This window comes from Neolamprologus multifasciatus, chromosome 3 (assembly GCF_963576455.1).
Source record: "Neolamprologus multifasciatus chromosome 3, fNeoMul1.2, whole genome shotgun sequence".
NCBI lineage: Eukaryota > Metazoa > Chordata > Actinopteri > Cichliformes > Cichlidae > Neolamprologus > Neolamprologus multifasciatus.
The window spans coordinates 17773045-17800059 of record NC_140441.1 but is presented as its reverse complement, the minus strand read 5'-3'; the positions used below and the strand labels follow the sequence as shown (position 1 = coordinate 17800059).

The following is a 27015-nucleotide window of genomic DNA, read 5'->3' as shown; positions in this document are numbered from 1 at the left end:
CAAGGAGGTTTTTCATTTAGCTTCCTGTTTGTAATCAGCTTCTCCCCAGCAGACTAGCAGTCTTAGGTGTGAGTGTTGTTTGAAGGAATTAAACTAATTTTACATTTTGCATGAAAATTGACTTAAAACAGGCTTATATGCAGACCTTAATAAAAGTTTATGTTCTCTATTTTAAAACTGAAATTCCATCCATCCATTTTCTTCTGCTTATCTGGGGCCAAGTCACTGAGGCAACAGTCTAAGCAGAGAACCCTAGACCTCTCTCCCCATCCATCTCTTCCAGCTTATCCGAGGAAACACAGAGGCGTTCCCAGCTGAGAGGCCTCCACCTGCCCGGAACACCTCACCTCACCAGGAGGGATCCTGGTCAGAAGCTTAAACCAACTGAATTGGCTCCTTTCGAAAAAGGAGAAATTAAAACTGAAATTACCTATTGGATATATACACAACCATCTTCTTCTGTTTTCTTCTGATCTACCACAGTGATATTCAACTTGACTGCGTGAGGCTTTCAAGTTCTGTTACAATGTATCCTGGCACCAGCCGACTGTAAAACAGTTCAAGAAACCGTTGGATGGATTTCATCTAAAGTCCCATGTTGCTTTAAAAAACTGGGCTGTTGGCGGGATCTGTTATTCATTAGACGTGCCTGTCAGATGATATTGGAACAAAACTCAGTTATTGAGGAATTAAAAAATCCAAGCATAGCACATCATGAAGACAGGTGGCTGCCAGCCTGTTAATGATACACAAAAACCATAAGTTGTCTCCCACACTGGATTGTGTGAGCTGCAGGATGCAGTTGGAACTGATGCTGCTCTGCTGGCTTTGGTATGAATACACTGAGAAGATGCTGACCATACCAGCATGGCGTATTCTCCTTTGTGCTGACTTTGCTCTACCTGTGCTTGCTATGATTAAGTTCTCAGTTGTTTAAGTAAGGTTCTGTGTTTTGTGAGGGCTGCAGTCTTGCGGTCGTAAGAGATGTGCTTGTTGTTCATACACAGGAAGATTTTCACAAGGAGGCAGCACAAATACTGAGCCGTGGGATTTACTTGTCAACTGCGTTTAAAACACGTGCGAGATAACAAACGGTGGATGCAGTAATGGTTAAAAAAAACAAAAGTCATGCGCCTATCATGGCATATATCTGCGGTATTTGGTCGCTGACAGCTTAATGTACATCATCGTCTGAAAGCTAGCTAGAAAATAAATGGAGACTGTCGGATGAGTGCTTGTGATATTCAGCGTTCTCACTCCAGCCGATCATAGAGAAACGTTTGCTTCACCGTATGCTGGGAGTGCAACTTAAATTGCAACCTATTATGTCAGAATGCAGAGCTGTAATTGGCATTTCTTTACATTTCAACAAAAGTCTCGGTGTCCCTTTTAATGTCAGGAGAAACGGTGAAAGCAAAACTGAAAAACAAACAGTCTCATCTAACCTAAAAGGGAACAAAATGTGGCTCAGCATTAGCATTTGAAATCTGCAGTTCCTCACTCAGCTCCGAGCTTCTGTGTCTGAAAGTACAGAGCACAGTTTGGAGATTTAACTAAGCATGAGAACTCGGCTCAATTCCCAAAGCAGCCGCCAACCACCCAACTGCACAGCACTTTTGGAAAATAGACACACAGGTAACTGATTTCTCCGCTGACAATGCAACAGAAGAAAAAGCTTGCTCTATCATTCCAACCATCTGGAAGTCTGGCTCAGACTTGAGGCTGATGTGTAACTTTTAATTGGAGAGACAGTGGTGGGAGGCAGAAGAGTAGGAAGGAATGATCCCAGTGGATAGACAGGCAGCGCCTGCTGCCAGATGGACAACCTGAGTTTGCTGGTGTGTACACCATTTTATTGTCAGGCCAATGTGATCTGTGCTCTGTTTCTAAAGCGCTTGATGGAGAGCCATTGCTTAGTCCAGGGCACCCCAAGTGCTGCAAAATGATGTTATTTTCACTGGCAGGATTAGGCACAGGCAACGCTTGTTTTCTGTTTCCAAAAGAAAAAACATTAGGTGGAACTAACCGTTTACTGCATCCTTTGTACAAACCCATTAAGTTAGATAAAAAATTTCCAATTTGATTGAAATCGGGACCATCATTCTTTCCCATCTTCTACATCTCTGCATTATATACTGTCACAATGTTAAATAATGACTTCAGAGTGTCTGCCAATAATCCTTATGAGCTCAGACTTCAGAGTGTACTATAATAACACTGTTTCAGACAGTGTTTTCTAACACTGAGAACAGAAATCCTTATTAATGGTCATCTCAGGCCAACTCCTCTGACTGTGAGCACAGCAGCTCCACCCAGCTGGTTTTCAAACCTCAAGTTTTAGAGCAGCAACCAGTCAGAAGAAAGCTGGCTTAAGGATAGCAACATGGCTAATTACAGACAGAGGCTGAGCAGCTGCACACTATAGGACACACTATATGGACATGAGTTAATATACTGTATATAGTGTACCTCTTTATCTTTGAATTCAGATGTTTACAGTCCCATTGCCGGGGCTCCGTAATGTCGTGGTTTATACAGTCGGCTAGCAAGCGAAAGAGCCCCAGCTGTGTCAGGAAGGGCATCCGGTGTAAAAAATCTGCCAAATCAAACATGCGGAGCTACCCGCTGTCACGGACCCTTGCTTTTCAGTCCCATTGCACAGGTGTATAAAATCAAGCACTTATCCATGCAGTAAAGAAGAACTCACTGAATTCGAGTGTGGTGCTGTGATAGGATGCCACATTGGACACAAATCAGTTCATTAAATGTCTTTATTCCTAGATATTCCACGATCAGGTGTAAGTGATAATATTGCAGTATTTAGGAACCACGGCAACGAAGTGGCAGACCATAGAAAGTATCAGAGTCCTGAGGTGCATAGTGACTCAAAAACAATGTGCTGGCAGCTTCATGGCGTGGGGTTCAAACAACTCCTGTGGCTGTAATGTGTAGATGGCCCTGTATTTTCCCCATGTAGGGTTATATTAAACTGTGAGTCATGCATAGCTACTCTAGTAGGATCCAGAAGTACTGTTTTGTTAGAAATGACTACAACTGGTTTCCTTTTAATGATGTAGAATTAATTGATAATTGATTGGGTTGCTATATGGAATATATGTGCCAGAGTCATGTAAGCATAATACAGTACAGTGTGTTTTTCATTATAAGATGATACGGCTAAATTATAAAGATGGCAGATAGTGGCAGAGTGGTTGCTCTCTAATTTATGTATGAGAGACAGAGTTTGGAAGGTGTGCTGTTGGTTTGTCAGTATGATCAGTTTTAGTTTTGCAAACTTCTCATTGTGAACCTGAGTATAAACAAGCAGTTGTGCAGCAGTGGGTGCCTTCACATTTATTCAGTCTCCATGCAAACCCTGCTGTGCATGAAGCTCCCACAAAAGTCGAAATGTTGAAATAACAGAGTTGTACTATATCAACTTTTCCAGCACTCTTGTTCCCTGCTATTTCAAAAATGTTAATTTTCATGAGTATTTGTAATACACTAAAGTAGGTGGCTTCCACATCCAAAACTACTAGCTGCCACCAGAGTTGTTATAGGTTTGTATTTTTCACTAGTTACTCATGGGTTTGTTTAGAGCTATTTCTTTTATTGCAGAAAAATGTGTAGATTTAATTTAGATTTCAACCTTCTGTATTATTATCGGAGTAGTCAGGGACAAGATTTAGCAATTTCAGAACAGGTGTTACTGTAAACAAACAACTGACTCAGAGTTGTGTTTTAGACTCCTGTACCAATGCCAGGAAGACTAAAATCGGTGACATTATTTTCATTTTTTTTGTGTTTTTGAGTAAGTATTGTAAGCATTTTCTTAGAATACTTGCAATATTGTAGTGGTATGTTATATATTGGATATATTGGCTAGTGTACACCAATATACTGGATTTTCATCTTTATAATGAAAGGCAGAAAACATCAGCCCTACCCTGTAACACACAATACGATACTATAAAATAGTTGTATAAAGTACAGTATCCATATGCAGATATTTTAATACCCTATTAAGAGCATTGCGAGTAAATATGTAAACTCTGTGCTACAGCAAAGAATGAGCTGCACAGTTATAAGGAAAGCTTGACGGCTGTTAGGGTGAAAATTAACTAAAAACAGTGTGAGCAGTGCCTGGTTCGAGAGTTTTGAAACCGACAGTCTGACATAAAATCGGAAAACGCTCTGGAGTCACCTGGCTCCTCGCACCCCTCCCTCTCTTGCTCCATTCACCAGTCTCCTCGAACGTGTGTGTGTGTTTTTCTTCATTTCACACCTCCCTCACATTGCATATTCATTTTTCACTATTGCCTTTCCGCTACCACCCCACCCCCACTCCACACCCAACCTCAAACCCCCTTGACGTGGGCATTCAATTTGTATTGTATGTTTCATTCCTGCTCATATTTAAATGTATTTCATGTCGGCTGCTTTTAATTAACTCGCTGTATATGCGGGGTGGGGGTGGGGGGGGGGGTGCAGACAGACAGATAAAAACTCCTCACATCCACCAATGAGTTACACTGGCAATCATTTACCACTTAGACAGTAGTGAAGAAGCCCCCTGTTTGTTGCCCCGGCAACCGGTGCCTTGGTGATTGATTCCTCGCCAGTGTGGCATCGCTGCAGGGAATAGAGCGTGTGAGCTTAGCATGCTTGCTACATCTTTCTAATTAAAATGGGATTACAGAGTCATCGCCGTTGTATGTTCAAACAAATGCAAGGCTGTGAAAGAAATCAATTTTGGTAATGTCAAGGCTGTTAAATACAACTATGGATAAACAAATGTAAGCGAGCTCAATGCACCGACTTGGACACTCTGAGTCTACGTGAAGGGTGTGTTTCCGTGCGATTTGCATGTCGGGCTCGCGGTGATTGACAGTCCAGAAGTCGCGGCCTTGATTGACAGCGCCGGGATCACGTTAGGTAGCGCAAATCGACAAGACGTAACAATTAGTCTGCTAATCAGAAAACAGTCTCCAAATTGGAGCTTAATGTACACTTTAAATGAACAGCGCTTTCTTCGTGTAATTGGATTAGACAAGTCAATCATATCTGTGTAGTTTACGCTGTTGTCTGTCAGAGCGCTGCATATCGAGGGGGCAGCGCCACTCCCCCTGCAAAGCATCGCTTCATTACTTCAGATTTTACCATGGCTGTTTGCACTTATGCCAATGGGACAGTGAAGCACTCCGACATTATGTTTCAAAACACGATTGTACTTACATGTGAATGAGAAATGAGATACTAGACACTGCGGCAGAGGTAGGGGAAATAAAAATTCAGTGTGCTGTGGCAGCATTTAAAATGCTTTTGCAGAACCAGTGGCTCCATTTTATTTATGAACAACAAACCCTGTGTCGCTAATTGGCTATCCTAGTGCTACCTTTGCTTTCCTTTCTAAACACATACAAGAACTTGTTTCCTAGTTATGCCCCCTTGTAGCATGTTGTTCAAGGCCAAACTACAACTTATTTTTTTCTTGTTGGTTTGTGTTATTGTTGTGACAATTGTGCGCTTGAGAATTCCGGTCTTTAGTTTGTAATTCATAAATCTTAGTGCGCTTTTGAACCCCGCGACAAACCCAGAGTGACTCTACATGTCCTCAGCGTAAAAAAAAGAGAGAAAAAGCAAGATAGAGTAAGCGCTAGTCAGTGAATGAGCAACTACAGATAGAACAGGAGTGTGACATACAGAGTAAAAGAAAAATGAGGTCTCGAGGTTTTCAAATTTCAATCACTACAATGCAGTTACTTAGGTGTAACTGGTGTAACACAGTGCCTTGGGCCTGTTCCCAAGCGGAGCTCTTGGCACCGGCTGTGTGGGATGTGTCATTACAGCAAAGGTAATAATAGACCAGGGAATTTATAATGTGATGCTTTTTACGTGCCTATGAAAGAGTGCCTGAAAGCTCGAGACTGCTGGCAGGAAAAAAAAATCACATTTGGTTGTAAACAACGGAAAGCCCGTTATCGCCTGATATGTCACGCAGGTGAAACATATATTAAAACTCTCATGAAGGACCTCTGCAGCGGAACACATTTTAATTCTGCCCTTGTAGAAATGTGAAGCAGGTCTACCTGCAAAGCTGAGCACGAGTAACGCATACCTCTACTATATCATCGCACCAAGCAGGGGTTTTTACAGGGCTCCTCGTGGCTAACAAACTACTCCCTGAAATGAAAGTGCAGTTACAGCCTTATGAGACACAGTGCTCGGATTAAGCATAAATCACACACCTTCTTCTGTTGCCCTTTCAATCTGCGCTCAGATTGGCCACCTGACTTTTGTGTGCTCAGCAAGCGCGCTAACTCATTCTTTTCCTTTGTGTTATGAGAGAAAAATGAGAACTTGGAGCAGAGGCAAGTTTTTCTTTTTGTGCGTGCAAACTAAAACCTATTTGTCTGAATAACATTCAGCATGCTACATATTTGATTCAGTTGATTTAATACATGCACAAAGCTCGGATAAACATAATTGTCTTTCAACAGGAAATGGCTGATAAAAAAAAGATGTAGCTGTAGGGCTGATTTACGCAGCCCTGTTTCTTAAACATGTAAATTTAAAAAAAAAACACAATGCAGTGATTTGGAAATAAGTGAAATCTAGCATTTATTTGGAAATATATAAAAAAGTAATATTTCAACCAAAAACTTATATTGTTTTTTTTTTTTGTGTGTGTTTTTTTTATTTTTTAAATTGGCTAAAATTTAATGCTAGCTGTTTACCACCATGTTGCATCACCTCTTCTTTAATCAACACTGTAAGCTCTTGGGGACTAAGAGCCCAGCTATTGTAGTTTTGAAAGCAAAATGTTTATGATTTAGCTTGATGAAGGATTTTAACAGTTTGTGTGGACTTATTTTCGGAGTCTAACATGTTAGCGCTGTAGGTTTAGCACCCAGATTTTTTATTTATTTAATTATTTATCACACTAAGTGTACCATGTGCAGAATGTGGCTTTTATCTGGCCTTCTTTCATAAAATACATCATCTTTATGACTTGTTTGTATATGCGTTAGGTAAAAAAAAGAAAAGCATCACTGTGGGGAAGAAATAATGGTTACAGAGAATGGTCGGTAAAAGTGGAAATATTCAGTGAGCAGCAGTTCCCTGGATGAAAACGCCTTGTTAATGTAAGAGGTTGACGATAGGAAGGCAACAGTAACTCAAATCACCACTTGATAAAACCAACGTATGAAGATGAGCATCTTTGAACACACAACATGTTGAACCTTGAAGTGGATGGGCTAGAGCAGCAGAAGACCACACCATGTGCCACTCTTGCCAGTTCACTACAATTCACACAGACTGATAAAATTGGAGAGTAGAAAATATAAAGGCCTGTATCAAGCTTTTTATTAAACATTTAAGTGATTCAGAGAAGGCTTGGGAGAAAGTGCTGTGGTCAGATGAAACCAAAATCAAGCTATTTGGCGACGTGTTAGGAGAAAGAGAAATGCTGACTATAACCCAGAGAACAGCATCCCCAAATTCAAGCACGAAGGTGGAAACATTGTGCTTTGGGGCTGTTTTTCTGTTGGATGTACTTTAAAATATTGGACGAGAACCTCCTTCCCTCAGCCAGAACACTGAAGATGGGTCATGGATGTGTCTTCCAGCATGACAGTGAGCCAAAACATACCATAAAGGCAACAAAGGTGTGACTAAAGAAGGTCATGGAGTGTCCTAGCCCATCTCCAAACCTCAATCCTATAGGAAATCTGTGGCGGGAGCTGAAGCTTTAAGTTGCTGCCAAGAAACCTGAAGGATAAAGAGTTTCTGTAGACCAAAATCCTCAAAGACCAACTACAAAAAACATCTCACTGCTGTGCTTGCGAAACAGGAGTTTCTCCACCAAGTACTAAGTCATGTTTTGTTTGGGGATCAAGTGCATATTTCACTCATTGACATGCAAAATAATTTATAACTTGTATGTAGTGTGTTTTGGTTATTCTTTCTCTATGACAATATCATAATAACGACTTGTCAGTCCTTTGTAAGTGAGCAAACATACAAATTCAGATGGGTTTCAAAAATAATTCCCCCCATGTACATATGATAGATGCTGGCTTTTGAAATGTGTACTGATAACAAGTAAGATAGACCCAGGGTGGTCACAGGACCTCAAAAAGTCTTAATATTGATTTAGGCAGCTCGGGCATGAGGCTGGCAGTACAAGATGATGAGGAGGATAAAGAACAAGGCCTGGTTAGCCAACATGCTTGTTAGACTATTCAGCTGGGAGCTTTAAGAAGTTGTTGGTTTGGAATACTAATTACATTTGGTTAACACAATTAAATAATGACATCAAACTTCACCAAATATATTCATTTTAGATAGAGTAATCCTTTAATTGTCCCACAAGGGGAAATTTGGTTGTATCAGCAGCAAAAAACACACATATACAAAAAAGAACAGGACACAGAACAGAAAACATGATTGCAGACTCATTCATTTATTGTGTGTTTTTAAGACAAACTGTCTTTCAGTGTTTCTGCTGGCAATGACATGCACTGCAAAGCTACCTGTTTATAGTTACTGATTGAGTAAAAGCATGTGTTATGCATGAATTAGAACAATTATCCTAGAAAGTGCCAAATGCAGTGCTACCTGCTAGTTAGCATACTAGCGTGCTGATAGCGAGGCTGTAATGCCCGACAACAAAAAGATATATCACACACTGTAAGAGACTATCCTGCCAGCATTGTCAGAGTTGCGCCTTGAAATGAACCCAATGCCATTCTACAGACTAACAAACAGATTAAAAGAAAGGAAATAGCGACACATCTGTATAGTCACATCTTCCCCAGGATAACAGGAGACTGAATGACGGTTTATCCGGCTGGAGGAGAATGACAGTGTGTGTTTCTTTTCCCTTTCGGGGTGTGTGTTAAATATCACACATACGTGTGTGCGAACAGCGTCAGGTTCGCTCTCCTCTTGAGCAGAGAAGAAAACCATCTGGGATTGTGTTTGTGTTAAGCAAAGTGCAACGGTTTTCCTCTCCCTCATTCACACAGGCGCCTGGCATCATGCAGGGACTAATGTGGAATCTAAATCTGGACCTTGTTGATAGAAAATGGCAGGTCACACTGTTTGGCATGTGACTCTCACAAACCCCAGTGCAAGCAATGGTGCTAATAGATAATTGCCAGCATAATAGGAGGTGACATATTGCATGATGTCAGACTCGGAGCCGACGATTTTGCCTGCGAGTAGCTCCGCTTTACTTCAAAATCTCCACGTTTTAGATTTTAGTTTGTCAGATAAAACTGAAAAATTATGTGTTGTTATTTTTATAAAGCTTAGAGTGAATCTAGACTCACCATTACCTGTAGTATAACAACTTAAACTGCAGTATATACAAAACAGTGCATCACATGAGTATCAAACTTTCTCGCCTTTTCTGAATTTATACCTGGATAGGACCAATTTATGTGCAAACCTCTTATATCTTTGCTCGCGCATGCACGCACACACACACTGACTCCTCTCTTAGACACACACACACACACACACACACACACACCCTCAACATAGCAGTTTGCTGTGGACTCACACTGCCTCCCTGCACCTCCCACTCATCCTAATGATTGGAGTTGTCAGGAGTCAGAGGGTCACAGTAGAGGATGTCAATAGGGCTCATTCACAGACACGGAGAAGCACATACGCACACTCAGACTGGCGCACACACACAAACACACACACACACACACAGATACACTGGAAAGCCATAAAGGAAAGAAGCAGACAAAATGACAGACAATAATACAGTCCTATCTTAAGCATGTATAAACACACCCCACAATCACCCCATCATGTCAATAGCTGTGTATCAGCTCCGTCTCCCACTCACTGAAGCCGTGCACGGCGATGCAAGTGAAGAGCATTCAATTTATATTCATTATTCACCAGTCAGCTGCCTTGATTTCAGTGATTGGATATACCCTCTGCCACCTCCCACCCCCTATTTCTTCTGTCCCATGGGAAGGGTTCTTGTGTGGCTAATTTAGTGTGTATGACTGCATGCCTGTGTGTTTAATGGTGCATTGGTGTGTCTCAGCAAGAGGGCTATTGGGGTATATGAAGACAACACAAATGAGTGGATGGTTTTGTTCAGGACTTATCTGCAGAGAGAAGTGGTGTGTGACACTGCAGATTCTGGTATCGGTCCAATACCGAGTAACTTCAGGGCCGGTATCAATACTGAATTTCATACTTTTACTTTATCTGCCCACCTCTAATGGTGATACCAGCTTCTTAGATGACACTCTAGGTTCTCTGTCATCCACATCATGGTAGTCGTGATAGCTTGAAAAAAAGGCAGATGGGCTTCTCTAGCGCCTCTCAGCCAAGAGACTTCACTTCCAGAACAACTTGTGGACAGTCTCAGGTAAAAGCAAACAAACAAAATAAAACGCTAGTGGTCCAGCTGCCTTCTTTTCATGCTTTGAAGACATTTCATGAAAATGTCCAGCGACCAGGTTTTCCCTCATGCAGAAGTAATCTCATTTGAGAAAATCGATGCCTTATTTTCTGAAGTACTTGAAGGAAAGAGGGTGAACACACAGTCAATGTTATACTATGTATGATTATCCCATTTTTAAGTTTAACCTCCTACAAAGAGTTAAAAAAAACTCTTTTAAGTCTGCTCGCTCCTCCACACCATGGTGAGTTTACTGCCTAAATGAGACAAAAAGCAGGCAGGCAAGAGGAAAATAGATAATTGTTAGACATAGAACAAAATAATATTACCACAACATACCTGACACTGAGTGTCAACACAAGGAAACTAATTCCACCACCAGTTTGACTGACCAGACTTACCACTGCGGCCACAGAAATGCAGTAAAATGCACTTCCTGCTTTTTGGCTACTTACCTTTCTTATTTAGTTATGCTCATATTGTGCTGTATCTAGATAAATGACTAACACTGCATTACATGTAATAAAACAACTGTATTGGATACCATTGTTATCCAACACAGCATTATGCGTAAATCATGTGAATCCATGCATTGGTTTTGATTTACTGACAGCTTGTGGTCCAAGTGATTAAATATTTATTCATGAAAATGATAGACAAACAAAACTGGTGTCATTTTAAATTGAATTTAAAGAAAAGGTTCTTAAATCCCCTTTTCTTGCACCTCTTAGGTGCGAGAAAAACAGTATTTCAGAAGACAGTTTTCTTGAATTACCTTCAGGAAAACGGTGAATCCGCCAGCATGCAGCATCTCAGTAACAAGATGCTCATCAGAAAGCATCAACCACAGCACAGCCCGGCTCAAAGTAAGAGATGATTGCTTGATGAGACACTGGCTTGGCTATCTTTATCTGTAACCATAAGCAGAGACAACCACACGCAGAAGCTCACAGGCAGCTTGCGCCCAAATTGTTTTGGGCACCTGTCATCCTCTATTATAATTAGCAAGTGGACGTCTAAATAATTGCCATCAGGGCTGTGGCTGCTGTATCAGTGTTGCCCCATCCCTCGCCTTCAGTTGCAGTATTATTTAAAGGGCCGGGACGCCTTCGCAAAGCACTGCCTTGAGCAAAGTCTTAAGCTGTGTACTCAGTCAGAGACAGCATCTGGAGCACTGAAAATAATTAAGTGACACAAGAGGGTTTGGTGTTGGCTTCACCATTTGTTTTGTCCACACTTGTCCCTCACACACACACACACACACACACACAAAGCACGCATACGCACACATACAGGCAGCTTTTGATCATAATTGTGACACTGCCAGGAGAGAAGGAGGTAACACGCTCATCCCACTGGGGTTTGAGGACGGTTGTAAAAGTAAATGAGGCAGATGGGTCTGTGTTGGAAAAAAGGGAAAAAGCCCCTTTGAGGAATAGAGATAGAATAGTTAAGCTAAAGCACTTGTGTATTTTGAAACTGATGACTGGCGCGGTTACAGAGACTTAACATGATGCAAAAGTTTAGCAATTACATAATCCCGCATTAGCGTACAAGCCTAGGACTTTCTACTTTTACTGTTTGGCTCATAATCAATAAAGTGTAGCCTGAAAGTTCTCCAACACTGATCTGAAAAGCTGGCCGGTGTATGTCCATCCTGCAAAAATATCCATTTCTGCTCCGGCTGATGAAAATGCAGGTGCAGTGTCATCATCCTCTCATTGTGTGCTTTTGTGAGAGTGTGTCAAAAGCGAGCTCGCTGCTATAAAGAGCTGCGCTTCGGGGCTGGTGAGAGCTATCCCGGAGTGTATCGCCAGCCGTTGCGTGACGACTTGACTCACACTTGTCGTTCTTCCCTCTTCCTCTTTCCCCCTGATTAGACCGACCGATGCAGCGTGGAGCTAGCTGTGTGTCAGGGCCGCACACACAAATGCGTGTATAAATGTGTGTATGACACATATAAATGCATATAGCTTATTTGCAAGAAGCTGTCGCCTGCAGGAAGACCATAGGTCACCGGGCTTGTCTGTGTCTACTCCCTCCCCCTCCTCGGGCACGTTGGAGCTGGTGGAGCTGCTGCTCGGCAGCGCCCTCGCTGTGCTGATAGTGGCCTCGCTTGGATTAGACAGTCATTGATGCTCAGTTTAGTCCAACAGCAGCTGCTGCCTCTCCAAACCAGCCACTTTCCAGAAAAACATCTCCCGGGCTTCTTAATGCCAATCCCCCATCCCCTACCAGAAAAACGCACACTAACACCCCCCCTTCCCCCATACTTGCTGTTATTCTACAGGCTACCTCTGTCTCTTTGTTGTTGCCTCAGTTGTCTCAGTTGTGTGCGCATGCATGGTTTGCCTCCCCTCCCCGCTGGCCTTTTCGTTCACAGATTTGTCTGACATGTCCTGAAAAAGTCCCCTTTGGAGGGACGTTATCACAGCACCGCTTGGAGTGCAGTTGTGTCTTCAGAAATGACTCCCTTTAAGGACAGGATGGAGTTTTTTGTTGTTGTTTTTGTTTATCTCAGACGCAGCCTAAATGTTCAGGTCACATGTGGTGTGACTCCAGAAGTGTCTAGACTCTTTATCTGCAGTGACATTATATTGTGAGTGTAGTTCAGTGAGTTGCGCGGTCTGTTTTCCTCGGCGTGTGCTCAGCGAGAACTCTCCACGGTGCTGACGTAGACGGTTGCAAACTGACGCTGTCCGCGGTGCTATCACCACCCGGCCTGTTTCAGTCGGTCTTTGCTGAGCTGTAAGCTGACTGCATTCGCTCTTGTGGGCGCCGACCTTTGTGCTACTTCATCTGTTTCTCACAGAGCCGCAGTGCGATCTGCAGTGCTAATGCTGCTTGTTCGGGGCCACTCTGCCGATTGAGCTGCCCAGTAGCCATTTACAGGAAGCAGAGTCTATGTCTGCCACAGATTATAAGCTGCTAACTGCCACTCTGGATCCCCCCCCCCCCCTTTTTTTTTTTTGCACCCAGCTCATATCCTGCCAGTTAAACGGGTATCAGTTAGTAGATTTGCCACTGCTCTAGCTCCCAGACTCAATCTTCATGCAGGCACAGTGGTGTTTTCCCGAGGTGTCAGTGGGATTTTCTTTGTTCGGTACTTCGGCTCACTGCGGGCCGCGGCAGGGGGAGTGCCGCTGACAGTCTAGCAGGGCGCTGCAGTTTCGGTTGACCACATTTCTGCACCATCTCCTCCTGTGTGCCCCGAGCAAGTGTGGAGGACGCAGATCACTGGAGTCCTCTATTTTTTTTTATGTGGTTGAGTTTTCTCCAAAACTACACAAAACTTCTTTTCTCCTTAGTTCAGATTAATACTTGTGTTTTTGAATGGCATTAATTTACAGCATTAGTCATCTTAGGGCACTTTACATTACATAATCTGATGGAGAGGGGAAAAAAAAGGAAGATTCCCTTTTAAGCAAGCACTCGTGTTATCTTTATTAGATCTGGAAAAAACACTAAGTGCAATATCTCTCTTTCGAGGGCACATTGACTCATAATCCTAATGTAATACATATTGCAATATGTTTAAAAAAAAAGCCTTTGCTGTGACAGGCAAATAATTTTTATGAACACAAGTGAGTACATTTCCATTATTTTCACTGGTTCCACTATTATAGCGTGCTGTGGGTCACTGGGTAGTTTTTCCAAGTGGTTTTGGCATACTAAAACAGCAGCTGTTGCTCTCCTGCTCTGGGTGGATAATAACTTTGCTGTGCTTTCTCTGCCTAAAACTGAACCCTAACCTAGTTTCATATTTATTGAAATAAACACGAAACACTGTTTGTTCCCAGCCATCGATAATGGGACAGCTATTACTGTCACACCTTCACCTCAGCCAGGCCGTGCCTGAAAAAGGTAACCTTAATGTAAATGCATCATTTTGCACTGCAGCTGTAATTGTGGATATAAATAACAATGTGCTAAAAATGTCGGCGTTTGCCTGCAGTGGAAACAAACATTTTTGTTGAAAACATGCTCATTTGTTACCCCAGGCCCCAGACACCCAGATCTAGCTTTAGTCTCCAGCAGTGTTCGCTCCATGGCTATGACATTGCACTCTGAAATAGATATGAAACTATCAAAGCATATACAATCACCATCTATCAGACAGCCAACCATTCGTGCTTACATCCACACCAACAGTCAATCCGGTCGTTAAGTCTGACGTCACTAGCCGTGTCTGGGCCTAAACTCCGCTGCAGGTCCATATATCAAACGATCACTATGGCATTACTGAGAGTTGAAAAACTGTCTAAAGTCTTTCATCTTTAATAAAATGATCAGCGTTCTGCTCTACCAGGTGTAACAATTGAGTTTAACATCCAGGCATCCATGAAAACGGAATTTATGACGGAGTTAGAAGTTAGCAGGAAGTTAGCTCGCTAGCTTCTATCTAAATACAATATACTGTAGCATGTCCTGACTGCGGGGTTTTGGAAACAAACTAAAACGTACAGCTCTGTTATCACTTCCAACATAAATGAAGACAGAAAACTAAACAGCAGTGACGTTTGTAGGGTTACTGAAGTTTGGCTAGCTGATATATAATGATCCGCTAGCGACACAGCTATGTTAGCATAATATAAACAAGCTAACTTTCTTTCCACTCGATAAAAGTTAATGTGGTTGTTCTCGGTGGTCAGGAACAAATGTAATCGCATGGCAGGATGCTGTAAAAGGACCAAACTTCAGCCAGGAGAACAACTGAGATAATCCATCCACAATACGAGGTTAGTCATTCATATACTGCTGCATGGCCTGGGCTGTAGTTACATCCTAAGGTTTTAAAAACTGAGCTTAAATAAATGATTAGCGGTAATAAAAGCCGAGGGAGGTCAACAGTGATCACTGACTGTTTTAGGAGCTTTTTGAGATTAAATAGAAGAAAATACAAAACATTAAACATGTTAACAACACAAAAACCATATTAAACGCAGACTACTTTAGGCCCGGAAGTAGGATTCATCACGTCATCACTTAACGACCAGATTAAGAATCACCAGTTAAGCTAAAAAGCATCCACAAAGAGCGACCTCAGCTGCTCAGTGGATTCAAACCCAGAGCCACTGCTCCACCACTGACCCTGCTTTATTTGATCTCATCTATATGACCTCAAACACTTCATGTCCTCACAAATGTTTAACCAAGCCAGTAAACAACCCAGATCTTGATGTGGTTGATCTTAGCTTACATCAAGACACTAACTTTATTAAATGTGTGTCATGTTGTTGCTCTATATCCCAGATTGATGGTAGTGGAGATGCTGCTAAGACAAGGTGGTCTACCTTGCTCTGTGGCAATACTCTAGGTGAGCCATCCTCCTTCACCTCCTCCTTTCAATTCAATTACAGTTCAATTCAATTCAGTTTCATTTATATAGCAGCAAATCACAGCAGCAGTTGCCCCAAGGTGCTTTATATCATAAGGTAAAGACCCCACAATAACAGAGAGAAAACAACAACAAACTAATGACCACCTATGAGCAAACACTTGTCGACAGAGGGAAGGAAAAACGTCCTTTTTAACAGAAAGAAACCTCTGGCAGAATCATGCTCGGGCTCAAACTTTGTAACCACCAAGTGACCCAACCAAAAACTCGGAACAACCACAATCTCAGAGAGAGCTTTCCACACGACCTGCGAAAACTCAACAATCACCCGTTACGTGACCTCAAATACGTGAAGAGGCTTTTCTGACATCCACAGAGCACGTGAAGTCACAGCTCTTCGATCCAGGGTGCTATTTTTGTCAACTTGTTTAGATGTTCGCCCTTAGTAGCTGTAGTAAACAAATTAGCTTAACATATAAGAGTACTGTGAGGCAGGGTTCACTTTGATCTAATTTACCAAGGTTGCATCTACAGATATGAGGGCGTTGCTAAAAATAGCAAACTTTCACGGGCGTGATAAAAGAGAGAGGAATATGAGCGTGTTTGGACCACATACCTACTGAAATCTAGAAGACTGTGTTCTTAAACACTAACAATACCCGCCAAGCGCTCTTCTTTAGGTTCGTTATTTAACATTAATCGCGTGTTAGAGCCACGGGCATAACAGCTCTTTATATAAATTGCACTCCTACACTTCAGTCTCCCACGTGCGAACGCTTCACAGTGTCCCTCGGTCCACGCTGGGGTGACCAGTTATTTTATTTTCATTTTTTTTTTAAAGCCAATGCGTGCGTCTCAGCACTCTCAGCAAATGAATTGGCTTGTGAGGCAGCTGAGGTTCAGTTTGTGAGAGAGCAGAAGGCTGATCTTAATTTAAGGGTCTGTTCAGCACTTCCCATATTAGATGTGAAATGTTAAACAGAATCAGAGGGGGAGGATGGGTTGCCTTCGCCACGACCTCTGACCCCAACCGAGGTTGACGCATCCTTGAGGCGTAATTGTCCTCACCTCGAGTGCTCGATCGACACGAGAGAGGAGCGGGATGGAAAAAGTGCACCGGGCTTCCTTTCTGCCATAGAATGAGTACTACTGCGTTTTTTTTCCTCTCCTTCCATTAAGCTGTCGAGAGGTTGAAACGATTTGCTGCTCACCCCTCGCTCGGCCTCGCCCGCCCTCGCCCGTGCGTTTTCATAGCCACGGGAGGAATGTATTGGATTGCAACCGTTCGAGGGATGCACAAAATTAGCCCGTTTTTGCTTATCAAATGTTGGAAGTCTGATTTGAGCAGCTGCCAGCTTTCTGTCTCTCGCGTTGTCTGAAATAGATTTTTTTTGTGTGCTTTCCCAGCTCCTGAAGCTAACCGCGTTTGGCACCATACCAAGATGATCCTGGGTAAAGATATTTTATGAGATGGTGCAGACAAGTGCTCTCCAGTGTGCAGCCCCAGTTATGTCGAGAGCTCTATTTTGTCTGCTTGTACTTACTTGTCCGTCACACATTTACTCCATTCCCTGCATTTTCCGCCTATTCGCGTGACACGACTGTTTAAGTAAACATTGCATTTTTGACGCGATTTGGATGCTTGTTGATGGTAGCGTTTACATTTCGGTGAGCAGAAACTTGTGAAAGCCCAGGTTAATGTGTGTGCGGAGTGGATAAAAAGATCCAACATCGCCAGGTCCTGAATATTCCTACGGCTGCACAGCCACCTATTGAAGTGTTTTCCCTCAACAGACGGTGATTATCACTTGCAAAACCATCAAACGGGTGCATGTTGATTTGTGCATGGGAGTCGCATGCTTCCTGCTATTACAGTATGTTGCAAGATGACAGAGTTACCCCGGAAGGGGACCAAGTCATGAGCAGAGGAGACACAGAAGTAGGTCAGCTCCTAGGCGTTTGTTACATCATACATATTCATAAACAGCACCCAGTTGTTACAGAGCGAACTCACTCCACACAGGCTGTTTATTCTGTTCATTGGGCCCCCTTCTCCGTTTAAATGTTAAACAGTGATTACGCATCGCCGTGATTATGTGAGCGCCAGACCCTGATTGCTGCATTTAAATGCACTTAAGCGCTATTATACGAACGCTATACTATCAATATCTCGTATTGTAAAACGTGCTGTGCATTTAACATTTTTCCCGCTCATAGTTGGGTGAGAAGATTGATCCCGCTGTCGTGGTTTTAACTGAATACGCAGCTGTTAACCGGACGCTTTCCTCATTTCTGGTTCTGCAGTTTTACAGCAACAGAAAAAAAAGTCATCTTTTTGGTGATAAACTTGTTTGGTTTGACAGTGAATGCTCTAAAACTACCAGGAAACATTGACTGCTTAGCTGTTGCGAGCCATTAAACTAGGCAATGCAAAACCTGCTTCCACTTCAAGCTGTCCAGGACTGTTAATCCAAGAACCTACATGATTTTAAAGGAGACCCCTTCTGCTCATTCCCTGCTCTTTATTTTTACTTTTGAGTAGCCTCCTGGCTCGTACTGATTCATTGCTCAGATAGAGCCAGGAGTGGAAAAACTGCTGTAAACTGACTGTTTAGAGCAGCGTGAAGCTTTTGGCTCAAAGGCCTACTTTGCCCATGTTAACCATCAGCAACCACCATTGTAGCAGTAAACGTATACAAATATATGACAGGAAAGTGCACGCAGCAGGCCTATTTTAATGCATTAATTGTACACTCGTACATTTTAACCATTTCACTCATGCGTAATACTGATTGTGAGAGCAATGCTGTCTAATAAGGCTGTGCAATTAATGGGCTTTTGATTTCAATTAAAATTTCTGCCTTCCACCAATTAAGGCAATATAATCAAGACAGAGCAATTATTGTCCCACAGTCTGTTACGCAGTTGAAGTGTAATAAAAGTTTAAGGAAATGCGCTAAATTATAAGGACAATGTTGTTATTTTGGAAAGGTTTAATAGCTAACAATCTCATTATGACCCAAATAATTGTACAGTAATTATGATTTTTTTTTGCCGTGTCTGAGCAGACTTGACATTTAAATGCCTCTTTGCTTACCTGGTTTTGTACCTTTGTTTAATTCTTCTACTTATAACTTAGAGACTTTTAGGTTACTGTGATTTAATCTAAGTGTTATTGGTCTCATCTGTCAAACAAGGTCATTGCCTTTTCTGTATATGGACTGATTGTGCTCACTGTCGTAACACTGTTTCATTTGTGTTCAGTTTAGCTAAGCTAACTAGTTGCTTACTGTAAATAAACTTAGTGGGCAAAAGCGCTGGATCATACATTACATCTACAGAAGAAGCTTGGGCAAGAAAACCCACGGCATGCAGCTCCCAGGGCACCGTTTTTGTGCTGATGTTAATGGCAGAGGAGGCTCTGTCGTGTTTAAACCAGCGACTTGGTCTTTCCAAAAATTATGATTTTTTTGAAGACTTGTAGACTTTTTAACCAAAACCAATATATGAGCATTTGAATCCCAGCATGAAGCTAAAGATTAATGCATTTTTATTTTAATTTAGCACTCTTGTCTATAGGCCGGTACACCATCCATCCATCCATCCATTCGCTTCCGCTTATCCTTTTCAGGGTCGCGGGGGGCGCTGGAGCCTATCCCAGCTGTCATAGGGCGAGAGGCGGGGTACACCCTGGACAGGTCGCCAGTCTGTCGCAGGGCCAACACACAGGGACAGACAACCATTCGCACTCACATTCACTCGCACATTCACACCTAGTGGCAATTTGGATTATCCAATTAACCTATTCCCACAAACTACATGTCTTTGGACGGTGGGAGGAAGCCGGAGTACCCGGAGAGAACCCACGCAAACACGGGGAGAACATGCAAACTCCACACAGAAAGACCCCGGCCTGATGGTGGAATTGAACTCAGGACCTTCTTGCTGTGCGGCAACAGTGCTAACCACCGTGCCACCGTGCTGCCCTGTACTGGTGCCGGTACACCAGTACACCTAAATATTTCTTCTGTTTACAGTGTTCAAAAAGAGCAAAACCTTTTCTATATTCAGTAAAACATAACAAGACATTTGTTCTTGATCAATGACGTAACCCTTTAAAGCCTGAACCATGAAATAACTGACAGAAAATTTTGTTTTTTCTTTTAATTTAGTGTTTATTGAACTTTCTGACAAATTAAGAAAAGTAAATATTATTTTGCATATATGAGTTTTGATTTGTATCATATTTGCTACATTCTGCACTTTTCTTTTATTCCTTAATCAAGTCACACTGATGATGTAAAAACTGCTGCAATCGTCTTAGCACTAACTCGTGCACAGTGTTTACGGTTCCATTAAAGCTGTAAGACCTATAAGTCGATCTGATCCATTTATATTACATATTGTTTAGGTACAGCAGATAATGCAGCTTTTTTTCTCTAAGCATTACAGTTAAAACATCTGACTGCCTCTCAGTCATCAATCTGCAGTGTTGGCTTCAGTCGTTTGGTATAATGACAGCTGGCCAGTGAATGGATCCATTCTTAATTTTAGTACGTGCTCGCCGTGACGCTGCGCCTGTCCTTCAACCACTGCGGAGGAAAAAACAAGAGAGGTGCAGGAGAGTGTGGGAGAATGAATACAAACTGAGTCAGTCACAAGGCTATGAATTGCACTGATAGTTCAAAACATGATGCTATTTCTGCCAGCTACTGTTATTCACTCAACCCTAATACAATCAGACACTCCAACACAACGATTAAGCAGGGGGCGAGACTGACCTCTTCTCAACTCCCAGCAGCCTGTGCTGCAGTTTCACAATCATTTGTGGGATTTGGACGGATAAAGAGAGAGAAATATAACGTTTAAAAGTGCGTTTCACTTAAATTTATGGTTAAAGGCTTGCAAATGTTAGCTCTGCACACTCTGTGTGCGATTAAAATGCAAACATTTGTTCAGGTTTTTTTTTTTTTTTTTTTTAATTAAGCCATACCGCTCTTATTACCTTTGTTGAATTAACTTTGATAACATTTTCACTTCAAGGAAAACAGAGTAATTTGCTCCTCTAGGCGCTCGCGTTCAATTCCAGCAGGTGGCTATTAGTGCTATCACAGCCCAGCTGACAGTATCTGAAAGGTCTCTTGTTCATTGTTACAACCTGCCATAAACATTTCATTACAGGGATCCTCAACCTATATTTTCATCCTCCCCTCTCTGCAGTCAGAACGAGTTCTTTAGCCGAGCAGAGAAAACCGAGAAAAATGGAGCTCGGAGAGAGGGGGAGGTAGCGAGGGTGACAGGAAGACTCTCAGGAGCTCAAGCTGAAAATATTGAAGGCGAGGAGAATGTTAAAGTCAAAATGAAAATACAAAAAAAAGGTTGGGGGGCGGGGGGGGGGGGGGGTTGGATGATAGATGGCGGGGAGCAAAAGAGGTTATAAAGGAAAGTAAAAAGGAATCAATGCGAGAGCTTAAGCATGCTGCCTGTCTTTATTTTAAAGAGCAGACTTTTACAGACAACAAACTCCTACATTCCTGCCTGTTAGCCGACATAATCTTGCTGAAGGTGTCGGCTGCTCGCGCGAGCGCGGGGTTCAAGGGTGGCCTCGCTGCATCGCCTTTGTTTTGTAGAGCCCGGCTGCAGCTCGCATGCTGCACCGGCTTCTTTTCTTAGAGCTGCAGAAGAAACGCCTTGCCTATTGATCCGCTCACATGTAAACAAAACATCTTCGTTCTTCTGGGCTCAAGGTACGAATACACGGGGGAGTTTGGTCAGAAGACTATACTATGCAGTGCGTTCCTCCTCTTCTATTTGTGTACACGGCCTCTGTGATTTAACAGCCCCTCTTGACAGCTCCTAGTGAAGTACAGCACACTTGCTGAAGTAGAAAAATGTCAGTCACCGGTCAGTTGAGCTTCGATTTGTATGTTTATCTATTGCAGTGAAAGCTTTTTTCCCCCTTTTCTTACACATTTGTACCCATGCATTGCAATGCCTAAATTCAGACTTGCACTTATGATGCAATTACACCCATGTGATCATGTGACTGCTGATCTAATCGTTGCAATAATTAAACCTGAGGTCTTTTCTGCGTACTGTACGCTGGCTTCAGGTGATGTCGGGCCTGACGGGTGCAGAAACCGTTCAGTAGGCTTTGTGCTCCCTGTGTTTTCTGCTCTGGGTGTTTCTGTACGCCTGGCTGCTTTTCCCCTCCTCTCTCCATATACAACTGGGCTGCGGCAACGGGTCAAATGTCACCCTCTCGGGATTCTGCGTCTCCTTTTGTCATTGCTGAGCTTGATGATTGCTGCGCGTGTTTGTATGAGAGAGAGAAAAAGGGCAAGAGATCGTGAGAGTAGGAGCAGGCTGAGAGACCACGCTTTGTGTGTGAGGCTGCGATTTTCTGAAAGAGTCCGAGGGGTTTGGGGGTGAGTCAAAGTGAGATCTCCCCATCGTGGTGCTATAAAAATAGCCATTACAGCATGGTAAATCACAGCTTGCCTCTTAGACACATCACATCTGTACTAGGTTTGGCAAGAAATAGGTGCTGAGGGAATTATGTGTGTACGGGTGGGTGGATGTGTGTGTGTGGGGTGAGGTGTGTGTGTGTGTGTGTGTGGGGGGGGGGGTTTCTTTATGGGCAACCAGCTGAGACCACATGCAAGGAACATCCTAATTGGTATTCAGGCCAGGGCTGTCACAGCTTCTCACACGCGGTCCTCACTGCATACACATTCCTTTCTGTTGCCACGGCGGCGGGCCCCGGAGAGAGTTTCTTCGACGTCAGAGACGAACCCGTCCACTCACAGAAACCCCAGTAAATCCCCATGTCCATCAGCACTAGTCAAACAGGAGTCTTGTCACTTCTATTGTCTGCCATCTTATCTCCTTTTCAGCTCTTCAGCCCCTTTTGTTCATGCTCAGTCAGAGACACTATGGTTTACTAATTAAATGATTCCCTTACACTTTCACTGGGGTGTCAGCGCCTCCTTAAACAGACAACCCCCCCCCCCCCCCAAACGTAGTTGGTGGCTTAAATCAAGTATTTTATATGCACATCACACGTTTGTTCAGGGCTTTTGGAAGCTATGAAATATTATCTCTGTATTTCTACAATTTGGGAACAATATGTTTTGGGTATTTTTAATAAAAATGTTAAACTTTTGAGATGTTGTCATGGTGCCCATCAGCCCATCGGCTCGTTATTTTGGGTTTTACCAACCGTTTTATAAAGGATCCGACTGGAACTGAAACCACATCCTGTTAAATTCACTTGTAGCTCGAAGCCAGTGAGCAGGTGTCACTTCACATTAACATACCTGCCAACTTTCAAAGTCTCTGAGTGTTTTTGGAGGAGGGCAGGTGGTGTCGAGGAGTTGCGGACGTGTGGTGTGTTTGTGTGTGTCTCTGTGGGAGTTGCACTTTCTTTCACTCTAAGTGTTGCAGTGCAACCAAATGAAGTTTGTTGATGTCTGCAGTTATTTTAGTTATTTTATTATCGTAGCATGAAAGTAGAAGTTATTTGATACATTTTCACAAATTTTCCAAACAGCCCATTTCTTTTCCACAAGAAAAGGAGGTTGGTGGCATGTTGAAATCTCTTTTTGGTACTTTTGATTGTGTCTCTGGTCTTTTCAGTGTTGAACATTTGGTTCCAGTTCACTTTGTATAGATTATTAAACACTGGCTCTCTTCTACAGTGTGTCTTTGTCTGTCCAGATCGACAAAGGATGAAGATAAACTGTGCCAGAGGTTTCATCCTGTAAAAAGGGAGATTTTCCTTCCCACTGTCACCAAGTACTTGCAGGAGGTGATCTGATTGTTGGGATTTCTCACGATTATTGTGGGGTCTTTTTACTTTATAAAGCACCTTGAGGCAACTGTTGTCATTGTTTGCACAACATAAATAAAACGTGTCTCAGTTTTGCATCAGTAATAGATGGATGAATTTCCTCCAACCTCAAAACTCTCACTTCCAATCGCATTCTTCCTGTGAAGGATAAACCATTGTTATTCCCTGAGCTATTCAAGCAAAATGGTCCTTGAAAAGAGGAGAGGAGATCGGCTTTGTTTCAACAACATCCTAAGTGGAACCTAAAAAGATGAAGTTGGGTTCTTGGAGATTTTATATTTGAGGCTGATGTTGCATTTCCTCGTGGCTCTTGAGAGAGTTCTGGAAACCTTCCCAAAAAGGCTGAGGGCAATCAGCGTGTCTTTATACAAAGACAGACATCTTCAAACATGTGACTAAGCTATCATTTCCATGGGAGGCTACAAACTCTTAGGGGCAGTTGACAAATAGTGACCTCAGACAAGATTATGTCATAGTCTGTTTCATCTTGATACGTTTCTATATGTGGTATGTGTATTTTAGCTCCTTATTTTTGAGTAGTAATTCAATTTCTATGTCTGCCTGCTGAACAGAATTAGCTTTTTCTCTACTGAGTCCATTGTGCTTGTGAGTGAAGTGGTATGTGTTAGCTGTGGTATTTTCTCTTTTCTATTTTGTTTCCAGGGAAAAAAAAATGTGAAATAGTATTTTTGCACCAACAGGGTGATTCCCAGGTTTTTTAACCAGAATGGCTTGTTGTGCATTATGTCCATAAAAAAGTTTGAGGCAGACAGAAGGAGAAGTAGTAGCCTTAAAAACCTCTCTACAGTAGTTGAGCAGTATCTGAAAGTCATGTCCTTAGAGAAAAAGAAAGATAGCAGAGACAGCAGATAAGAGATGGATATAGTATTATCCCTTGTTTTCTGAATTCCTGTTTTGATATAGTTTTGCTATCACTTACTTAGTTGTGAGAAAAGAGTGGATCTGAACTAGAAACCATTTGCTCATTGACTAAGGAGATGTGTTTGACATGCCATGATCAAGATATATAAAATATATTTAAGTTTTCTTTTCAGTATGACACAGAATGAATGACTATCAACTCAACAGGAACCTTTTGCAGGGGTCAAATCAGAAAGCCATATTCCCATAGATTTCTATCAGAATGAAAGTATTTCCAACCATAATTATCGCCATCATTCAGGTGGAATGCATGTTTAGCCCATATCTGCATTGGCTTCATTTTTCTACCTAGAAAGCTATGTCAGTGTCTTTTTACTGCCTGTGATCTGGTCCAACAGTTAATCCATCTACTGTTCACTGAAGCCTCATCAGAAATGGTGTCAGTGGAAGGATGGCCATCAAATTATGTCCTTCATTTTAAACTTTGCCAATATCTGTTTTATCCAATTAAGTTATCCCACTTCAGTTATTTTTGTACAGCAAAATGAGATTCTCAAGCATACAGAATTCTCATTAAAACCTGCACTCTGATATGGGGTCAAGTTGGCAGTTACTGTAGTGGTGCATGTTTGTATTATTCCCAGAGTATTTTAATGTATTTAAGAAAATACTAATATTTTGTGTCCCTGCGTCCATACAATATTGCTAGGCAAAATATCATGATGCTATACTGTGTTGATTTTTTTCCCCAACTCTTATGAGGATGCCTTCAGAGGTGTGTAAATGTCAATTATTTAACCAGTGCTCCACACAACAGGATGTTTTGATCATGGTCACAGCAGAACCCGAGTGTCTTTCAGGTTGATTTTTTGTGTGTGTTGCAAAGTAAAGTCACTAATACCTGCAAGGTGCAAATTACAATAAATAAGTTAACAATAAAAAGTTATATCACTGTCATTAAATGTTTATCTCCCGCTATTGTTTTGACAGTTCTCTTTTGTGCACTATGTTTTACCAGGTCACATATTGAAAATGTAACATTCACAGCACAAAAGGTTTCTTTTTTAAACTTTACAATTATCCTAAAAGAAAATGTGAAAAAAACCCTCAAATTGCAGAATACAAAACAGTAACCTAAATCCAGATTGCGCTGATATTTTGGGCAAAATTATGATATGCAGTGAAACCCAGAGGACGGTATTGTCTATTCAGTTCTATTTCAACATCTCTCATACCTTTCTTTAACACATGGCTGCTTTCAGTGAAAAACACCTGAAAAGCTGACAGAAAGAAAATCTAAGCTATTCACTAGTGAGGATACTGAAGCATTTTGCTGCAAAGTAACAGTAACATGATTGAAAGGAGAACTCTGGAATGTGAATGTGGAATTAGACATACACCACTAAGTAAGTGGTAACAAATACATTAATTAATTATATTTTTATAGAGAGATCAGCCACTTCAGGCAGATACAAACATGTTTTTCATGAGTTGAATTATACTTCATCCTGATTCTGTTAACACTCATTTTTCCAGAAATTCTTGTCATACTTGGAACATTTTGGTATGATAAAGTGAGCTACCTTTGCTGCTCTAACACTTCCTCTGACTTCTCTTTCCTCCCTGTCTCAGTTAGCACAATGTGAAGAGCCTAATAAGCCTGCCTGTTGGCACTTAGCACACCTGAAAATAGCATTTCCCTGTTTACGCGCAGCACTGCTCTTCTCACAGTCTTAGATCCACCAAGAGCCCACTGTTTGGCAACACACAGCTGCTGAGATGCAACAACTCTGCATTGTTAATTTGTCTGACCTTTTGTTTTATCTAGCTGCAGAGTGGGAGGCGACCAATCTGAAGAAAGTGGAAGAAGCTTACGAGACAGTCAACATGGAAATAAGGTGAGGCTAAAAAAGAAAGCAACAGAGGCAGAGGTTAGCGCCTACTGCGGCATACGTGTGGCTAAATCCTCAACATTTTGCACTTTTTGCACATGAGGCATTTGCCTCTCACAGTTTTTGTTTTTTGATTGCATGCAGGAGCGTGACTGTAATTTCACCAAGCCTTAAAATAGACTCCATCCTTCTGTGCTAACATAGTATGGAAAGAAGCACTGTGGTGAATATGCACTGTGTGATACCTAAGGCTAATGCTAATGAAGAAAAACAAACACTATTGCCTGTCTTCTGTACTCTGCTGGGTGGTTCTCTTCTGACTTAGTGTGAGCAGAAGAGTGTCCGTCTGGCTGGGAATTACCCACAATCCTCTCTGGCTTTTTAAAGAGAGAAATTGCAACTACTTTTTAGTAAAGAAAAAAACGATTTTATAGGATTCATTCTGCTCTTCACTCTTTTGTCATGCTTACAACAGCTGAGGAGTAAAATCCACGCACAATTTCTTTTGCTCCCTCTCAGATGTTTTCAGAGCTCAGAGCCAGCCAGCAATTGCTGATAAGTAGCTTCTGTGGCCCTTAGGCCCCCAAACTGTTCATTGCAGTAGGGAGAGAGG

The 27015-nt window shown here is 42.1% G+C and overlaps 1 protein-coding gene across 1 annotated transcript in view; it reads left to right on the top strand.

Annotated features, from left to right (window-relative positions):
- The window catches only part of LOC146521812 (glucosidase 2 subunit beta-like), a 164808-nt gene that overhangs the window by 89666 nt on the left and 48127 nt on the right, over positions 1–27015 (top strand). Inside the window, exon 11 of the mRNA XM_085141262.1 lies at positions 26339–26408. Within this exon, the coding sequence (XP_084997388.1) occupies positions 26339–26408 (70 nt within the window). The remainder of the gene's footprint in view (positions 1–26338; positions 26409–27015) is intronic.